Consider the following 7,843-nt stretch of genomic DNA (forward strand, 5'->3'; position numbering starts at 1 on the left):
TTAACTAACACAAATATACAGCGTTAAAAGAAAACGGTTGTGCCTATCTGCAAAAATAAAAAAAAAACACATTTTTCCTACCATCGAATTTTCACAATGAAATTCGGAATATGGAAAGGAAGAACCTTTTCTGGCAGGGTAGAAGAAAAATGTATTTACGAAGCTGACTTAGATCAAGCCCTTGATATAGCTGGTAGGTTTTTTTTTTTAACTTTTATTGCTGCAATATCAAATAAGATTAACGACTTAGGGTCTTCAAGAAGCGAGCATTTGTAGTTCCTTTGGCGTTGCGGATATCATGGGCGTCGTTGGTGTTTGCGCCGCCCGTTTGCCCCCCTCCCCTTTTATTATTAAAAATACATATTTTATACAATCTATACTAATTTTATAAAGAGGTAAGATTTGTAATTTTGTCTGTATTGATGTAACTCAAAAACTACTGGGTCAATTTTAAAAATTCTTTCACCATTAAAAAACTACGTTATCATCGAGTAACATAGGCTATATTTTTTATTATTTTTAATTTCACATCGATGAAGTCGCGAGCAACAGCTTGTTAATTATAAAATATCAATGAATTTCCAGGTATTGGTTGCTATAACATCAAATACTCTTTATTATTAGCATTTTTCTCAGTAACATCAGTAATAGAACCATTTGGATATGGCTTCGTATTGCCTGCAGCTAAGTGCGATTTGCAAATGACTGAAACTCAGCGTGGAGTTGTTGCTTCTATACCTTATATAGGTAAGTAAGTTTTTATATTATACCCTTAAAACGACATTTTAGCTAATCTCTCCAAAACTTAGTGTCGCTTAAATTATAGTGTGTAGTAACTATAAGTTATCACAAGTAAATACACACGGCTAATAAGTGCGATACGAAAATCAATAATAGCTTAAACGACCAACCTCTGTTAAGACCTGACACGTGAAGAAGATAACTTTATTTGAGTTTTTTACACCAAACAACCAACAGCTCTAAAAAGAAGAAAGTTGGTGGCTCAGATTCATCTTATTTATACAAAATATCACTGAACATTTATTTTTTAGGTATTTTAGCATCTTCGTTTCCCTGGGGCTATCTTATCGATACCTGTGGAAGAAAAAGATCTCTAGTTTACAGTTCTCTGCTTGCTGGTATATTTTCAATAACATCTGCATTTATGCCAAATTTAATATCATTCGCTGTTTGTAAACTACTCGCGTCATTGTGGTAAGTCATACTAATATTATAAATGTGAAAGTTTAGATGGATGATTGAATGTTTGTTAGAGTTTGTAGCCTAAACGGCTGAACGGATCTTCACGAAATTCGGCACAGATGTAGAGCATAATCTGGAAGAACACATAAGCTACTTTTTATACCCGAAATGTAACGGTTCCCGTGGGATGTATTAATTTTGTATTTTAATGTTTACTCGATAATTCTGCAACGGTACAACATATCTTATTGAAATTTGGCACAGACATAAAACAAAGTCTGGAGTACATATGGGATAAGGTTCATCCCCGAAAAACGCTCGGTTCCCAAAGGAGACGTAGTTTTTACATAGTTCGTCTGGTTTCTAATACCACGCGGACGAAGTCGTGGGCAACAGCTTGTTTTAATATGTACGAAATCGGACACGTAATAATATATCTGTTTAGTCTTTATTTTATTTTAGTTTATCGTGTATCGCGGCCGCACCATACACCTATATGGCTGAAATTTTGCCGCCTAAATACAGAGATTTGGCAGCATCGGTTATGAATCCCCTACAAATATTGGGTTCCGCATTAGTGCCTTGTAAGTTTGCCCCTGTCAAAAATATTGCAACAATCTATCTAATCTAATCTAACTATTTTTTAATATTAAATGTATAAATGAATGGATGGATGTTTTTAAGAAATTGTAGCTTAAATGGCTGAACAGATCTCGATGGAATTTGGCATAGATGTAGAGGAAAGTCTAAAAGAACACATAGACTATTCACTTTTGTTTTTTTTAATACCACGCGGCTGGAGTCGTGGGCAACAGCTAGTTACTTTATAATGATAAAATGTCAAGTAATATTACAATTTAAAAATAAATTTAAACTCTTTTTAGTGTTGGCGTGGGGCATTCTATCATTAGACTTCAGGCTAGATTTCGGCGTCTACGTGTTTCGACCCTGGAGATTACTGACATTAGTCTATGGAAGTTTTTTCATCGTAGCTGCGACCCTAGCATATGATGCTCCCGAAAGTCCCAAATTCCTCATGTCTCAAAATAAAATTGAAGAATGTATTAATGTATTGAAAATCATATATTTTAAAAACAAGGAGAAAGCACTCGACGAATACCCTGTAAGTCTTTAAATTATTTTTCTAGCACTTATATTTTATTATTTGGCCCTGAATATTGAATATTTATTATTCGTTTGATTTATTAATCAAAATTTTAATGTTTTTAGATAAAAACTCTAAAAAGAGAGTCATGCAGACTAACAGATAGCTACGATTTCTGCTCTTCGTTGAAAAGTCAGTCAACTCCTTTGCTGCAGCCTCCATACATTAAGTGGATAGCTCTTAATAGTTTTTTGCTATTCGGAATTTATGCAAAGTAAGTAATATTTAAAACATATCTTACTAAAACCCGCACTATAAGAAAACGTATCTATGATTTTTGTATTAAGCGAGAGATTAGGATTAAGAAAGAACAAAAATTCCTTTCGGTATTTACGCCAAAAAACGACCGGTTTCGAAAATGTTCATACTATGTGAGTAAGAACGGGCATATAAAAAACATAGTATTAATTACCTACATAATTGAGGAGTAAAAAGTTAACTAGGTGTAGGCATGTTATGAGGAGGGATTGATCATATGTAACAAGAACCTAAGTAATGAATGTGGAGAGGTAAACCATTAGAGGTAGACCTTACGGGACCTTTCGGACCTTACCTTACTCTCATAAGGACGGAGAGGTAATTAGGAATGTGCTGCAATTTATGTCAAGTAAATTTTACGATATCTTCTTTTGTTTCAGTTTGAGTGGTCTCTACGTTTGGACTCCAGACTTTGTCAATAGAATACTCCTCTTCGGTGGGCTGAACGGTAGTTCTACTTGTGATGTCATAGTTCGCGATTTGCCTGGGGTACCGTTCAATCGCTAAATTTAAGCAACCAAACTTATTACAACAAATGCTGATGTAAACTGTTTACATATGTAAATTTCAATTAATATTTTTCTCTTTCCTTCCTCAGAATTCAATACGTAATCTGACATGTGACGACTCTCTTAACACCAACACCTCTCTCATAAGCCTAACAGCGTGTTGTTTGTGCAGTATTATCGCATTGCCAGTTAGCATAAGCGTAAAGTTTATTAGCAAAAAGACATTGATATTCTTAGTTCTCTTCACTACCGGTATCTCTTGCGTTTTGATAAACTTTGTAAAGAATGGTGTCCTGCTGGTAATATTAATGCAGGCGTTGGTAATGACCACGCTAGCAATAGGACCTATTGGAGCATACACTACAGACCTTTTCCCGACACATCTAAGGTCAGTTTAGTTCAAAACTATCTCTTTTTAAGTTATACTTCTTTAGTATTATCTCAAAATGTTATAATTTTTTTCAGAGGTATGGCCATGTGTTTGACAATGATGGTTGGTCGTTCAGGAGCGATTTTTGGTTCTAACTTAGTCGGTTCACTTATAAACTCGGCTTGTGAGGCTAATTTCTACATCTTCGGCGGTTTATTATTAAGTATGTAACATTGAACGCCGAAGTTTCCTTTTCAATTTACTCATATTCAATTTACCTATTTCTGTTTCAGTTTGTGCATTTTTCTCATTCTGTCTTCCGAATGACAAATCAAAGAGAAACAACAAAACGAAGATGGAAATCACAAAGTTATAAAAGTTAGTGTTTTAGTTAAAAAAAACAACAACAACAGTTTTAAGATTACAGCTTGCATCGCGTAAAAAGTAACATTCATGTACTATTTTTTCCAAAATACATAGACAAGTAAGGACGTCATAATGTATCGACTAATATACCATGCAACCAATCCACTATAGTTAGTGTTTTATTTGCCATTAATACCCAAACACACTTTTCCTACAAAGTGAACTCCTACAACCTATCGCAGCGTAGTTATTAGAATTCCAAACCATAATATTATTAATTTCCTTTAATTTTGCTTGTTTAAAGTTACTTAAAGTAATGTATTTTTATAGAATAATTTTACTACCCCAGAAAAACCGAAGATTGCTAGAAGTAAGCTCTTGCATTGTTTATTTTTTTTTCATTTTGTTTTTTGTTAGTCTATAGTCCGTCTTGACAAATCGTGATATACTGTCATCTGACAGTGACAATGAGAAACTGACATTGACACTACCAAACAATTTCTTGGTAATTTTGATTCATCGTCATTTAATTGCATTGAATACAATAACGAAATAATCTGGAACCTGAATTCCTTCTCTTACTTACAATATGCAAAACCTAGATTCAGACAGCGAAGATGAACTTCCTCCTGGTTGGGTGGAAAAGTCAACTGACGATGGAAATGTCTACTTTGTCAAGTATGTATTTTTATTTTGCTAACATTTTCTATTGCGTAAATGCTATTTACTTTAGAATTACCTTGTTTTAGTTCTGGCACAAATAAAATACAATGGACTCATCCCAGAACTGGTCGCAAAAAACTTATTCCAGAAGATTTACCATTTGGTTGGGCGAAAACTGTCGACGAAACCGGCAAAACTTTGTACGTTCAGCAAGAAACCGGTAATAAAACCTATGTAGATCCCAGACTAGCATTCGCCACTGAAGAGAAGAAGCATGTTAATGATTTTCGTCAAAGATTTGATTCATCTACAACCGCATTTCAGGTATCTTTATTTATTAGACATTTATAATTATAATGTAACTTTTGATATTATCAGAACTTCATCTGATATTTTCACATAAAAGTGTTAAAAGAGGGCATATAAAACCTAACAATTACCTAATTATAAAGTATCCAGAAAGTGACATAACAGTTATCTACTAAAGAAGGTTATTAACTGGCATGTTTTTAGGTCCTACATGGAACAGATTTATCAGGAAAATTTGCCTTAATCACTGGCTGCAATGCCGGCATAGGATATGAAACAGCCAAGTCACTGGCAAGGCATGGCTGTAACATTCTAATGGCAAACCGTAACATGGAAGCAACTAAAAAAGCAATGGCTGATATTGTCAAAGAAACAAATGCATCAGAGGATAATCTGAAATCAATTCATTTAGATTTAGCATCATTGGAGAGTGTAAAAAAATGTGCCATGACTGTAAAGACTATATTTTCAGAGTATGTATTATATAATTTCCTTTGTTCAATATGTTAAAAAAATGGACCAAAAAAATAGGTCTGTAATTTTATAACCTATGGTAATTATTGTTATATAACTGGTTATATATCATTGAGTAGAAACTTTTTAATGTCAAAACATTTTTTTAGTTATCTGGATATATTAATATTGAATGCAGCAGTATTTGGATTACCTTACACAGAGACTGTTGATAAACTAGAAACTACATTCCAAGTTAATTATTTATCTCATCTATATTTTGCTATATTATTGGAGCCACTGTTGAAGAAAGGCTCTAGAGTAATATTTGTATCTTCAGAATCTCATAGGTAAGTGTGACATTTAAGTACCTCAATTTAATACCCTTTAACACTGTAAGTAATTAAATTATTTGAACTTTTGTGAGACATTTTATAACTGATTATTATACGGCTGTTACTCACGTCATAATTTTCACGAGGCGCGACGCGACCGCGATACAACATCATTAGCCCTCGCCCTGAAGAAGGACCCCCACAGGGTCTGAAACTGGTCATTGCCATCACCGGAAAATAGAATGATGTGAGTAAGAGCCGTAAAATAATTAGTTACTGTAAGTAATGTTTTGTGTAACTCGAAAAAGTCAAACTAAAGACAACTATTTTTGAAATGAAAGAGGATAATCAGAATACTTGTAAAGAAATTATGTTTGTTTTTTTATTTACTTGTTGAACATTATTTTTTTTTAGATTTGCCTCCTTGCAAAATGTGTTTGCACAGCAGAGTGTTGCAATGACTAGAGATTCATATAGTTCTATGATGGCTTATAATAATTCTAAATTGTATATGGTTATGATAGCTAAGGTAAGATATTTAATTTTTATCAATCATTGATCTATTTTGTTATTTTTAAATAAAATTAAAAAGTTGATTATACATTGAAATGCAAATCTGAAAATATTGATCAAACCTGTTGTGTTCTAAAAAAGAATTCAAATGTTTCAGATTTTAAGTGAAGAATGGAAGGATAAAAATATATGTGTAAACTCTCTTCATCCTGGCAACATGGTATACACTAATCTTAGTAAATCATGGTGGCTTTTTAGACTATTGTTTTTCATTGTTAGACCATTTACGAAATCAATGGTAAGTCTATCCATTTTGTTCATTGAATCTTCTTACTATCTTAATTAACATTATAAATGTGAAAGTTTAGATAGATGGATGTTTGTTAGAGTTTGTAGCCTAAACTACTGAACAGATTTCCATGAAATTTGGCATGGGTGAAGAGCAGTCTGAAAGAACACTTAGGCTTGTCGCTTTTGGTTTTTTTTTAATTTACGCGACCGGAGTAGAGGGCGAAAGCTACTAATTACATTATTCTACTTACTAATATTTGCTTCCAAGATATGGTAATAAACCGTAATTATTGGTTCCAGCAACAAGCAGCAGCGACAACAGTCTACACAGCAGTAGCTGGTGAATTAGATAATGTTACTGGTTTATATTTTAATAATTGTTTCTATTGCGCTCCTTCGGAACTCTCCCGCGACGAGGACTTAGCGTGGGAAGTCTTCACCTTATCTTTAAGAATTATAGAAGAGCGCATGGGACAAGATAGTGTTAAAAAATATATGGACAAATGCAAAAGTCGTCTAACCTGTGCAAAATAACAGCAATGTGATTTTTATTTACAAACATGTGGTGGAATAAACGATGTTGTATATTGTGACTGGGATAAAATAAAATAAAACAAACAGAAAAATTACTGCTTATTTTAATAACTACCTAAATATTTTTTTTTCGCGACAAAAAAGCAAATGCTAAGATGTAAAGTTAATTCAAAAAATAGTATGCAAGCTACATAGGAGGAAAGCGTGGGAGTGGATAATGACGCAAGCAATGAAGGCTTTAAATGAAAATATGAGGCCACAACCAAAACTCGCCGTGATGGAGAGAAGTTTGATCGTTTTTCTTGTTTCTGAAGGTCTAATTTTTCAAGATATCTAGAAAATCAAACAAATTACATCAATAATTTTTTTTTATTTACTTGTGTGCATTCTATAGATCTGGTTTTGGTTCCGTAGCGAGTATCCGAACATTTTCTTTCGTTGGAAATATTTCTTATCTGTGACAATTAATATGTCAAGGTAAAGTGTCAAGAGTGGATTTGATAAATATTAATTTTAAAATAAATAAAGATTTATTAAGACACACCAAAAAATTGTATATTTTTCTGTTCTTTTTTTTATATTACATATCGTATTTAAATAGAGGGTGTTGTAACTTAGCATCGAAATGTTAGTTCGGACGCTCCCAATGTTTCTGGAATTTTAAATTTGTTATAAGAAGAATTTGTGTATTTATTGAAGATATAATGTTTTTGTGTGTATTTCAATATAGTAAACAAGTGTTTCCCACTAATACATAATGAGCGATAAATCGAACAGAGAGTTTTACGCTTCAGGAGCTGCAGCCTTCAACTATAACAATGTGGTAAGTCTATTTTGTAGCCTCACAGAGATATTTAATAAATATGCAGATATG

General features: G+C 33.0%; 2 protein-coding genes across 2 annotated transcripts; both read left to right on the forward strand.

Annotated features, from left to right (window-relative positions):
• The first annotated feature begins 673 nt into the window (after positions 1-673).
• LOC106102056 (synaptic vesicle glycoprotein 2C-like) lies at positions 674-4,145 on the forward strand. The gene is made up of 9 exons (XM_013281463.1): positions 674-747; positions 1,053-1,215; positions 1,666-1,787; positions 2,088-2,326; positions 2,434-2,582; positions 3,007-3,115; positions 3,225-3,523; positions 3,601-3,728; positions 3,799-4,145. Exons 1-9 carry the CDS (start codon positions 702-704, stop codon positions 3,879-3,881), a joined length of 1,338 nt encoding a protein of 445 aa, XP_013136917.1. The 5' UTR covers positions 674-701; the 3' UTR covers positions 3,882-4,145.
• A 187-nt stretch (positions 4,146-4,332) lies between these two features.
• On the forward strand, positions 4,333-7,064 carry LOC106101983 (WW domain-containing oxidoreductase). Its single transcript, XM_013281374.1, has 7 exons — positions 4,333-4,549; positions 4,621-4,858; positions 5,048-5,316; positions 5,467-5,646; positions 6,046-6,160; positions 6,302-6,442; positions 6,736-7,064. The coding sequence occupies exons 1-7, from the start codon at positions 4,461-4,463 to the stop codon at positions 6,967-6,969; spliced, it is 1,266 nt and encodes a 421-aa protein (XP_013136828.1). The 5' UTR covers positions 4,333-4,460; the 3' UTR covers positions 6,970-7,064.
• The last annotated feature ends 779 nt before the right edge of the window (positions 7,065-7,843 follow it).

This window comes from Papilio polytes, unplaced genomic scaffold, assembly GCF_000836215.1.
Source record: "Papilio polytes unplaced genomic scaffold, Ppol_1.0 DF823934.1, whole genome shotgun sequence".
Lineage (NCBI taxonomy): Eukaryota > Metazoa > Arthropoda > Insecta > Lepidoptera > Papilionidae > Papilio > Papilio polytes.

Bases quoted from the DNA above. Each gene is read 5' to 3' on its own strand.
- LOC106102056 (XM_013281463.1), top strand. From the start codon at position 702: ATGACTGAAACTCAGCGTGGAGTTGTTGCTTCTATACCTTATATAG. The intron at 2,583-3,006 runs GTAAGTAATATT...CTTTTGTTTCAG, and splicing joins CTATTCGGAATTTATGCAAA to TTTGAGTGGTCTCTACGTTT. The intron at 3,729-3,798 runs GTATGTAACATT...TTTCTGTTTCAG, and splicing joins CTTCGGCGGTTTATTATTAA to TTTGTGCATTTTTCTCATTC.
- LOC106101983 (XM_013281374.1), top strand. From the start codon at position 4,461: ATGCAAAACCTAGATTCAGACAGCGAAGATGAACTTCCTCCTGGTTGG. The intron at 5,317-5,466 runs GTATGTATTATA...ACATTTTTTTAG, and splicing joins GTAAAGACTATATTTTCAGA to TTATCTGGATATATTAATAT. The intron at 6,443-6,735 runs GTAAGTCTATCC...TATTGGTTCCAG, and splicing joins GACCATTTACGAAATCAATG to CAACAAGCAGCAGCGACAAC.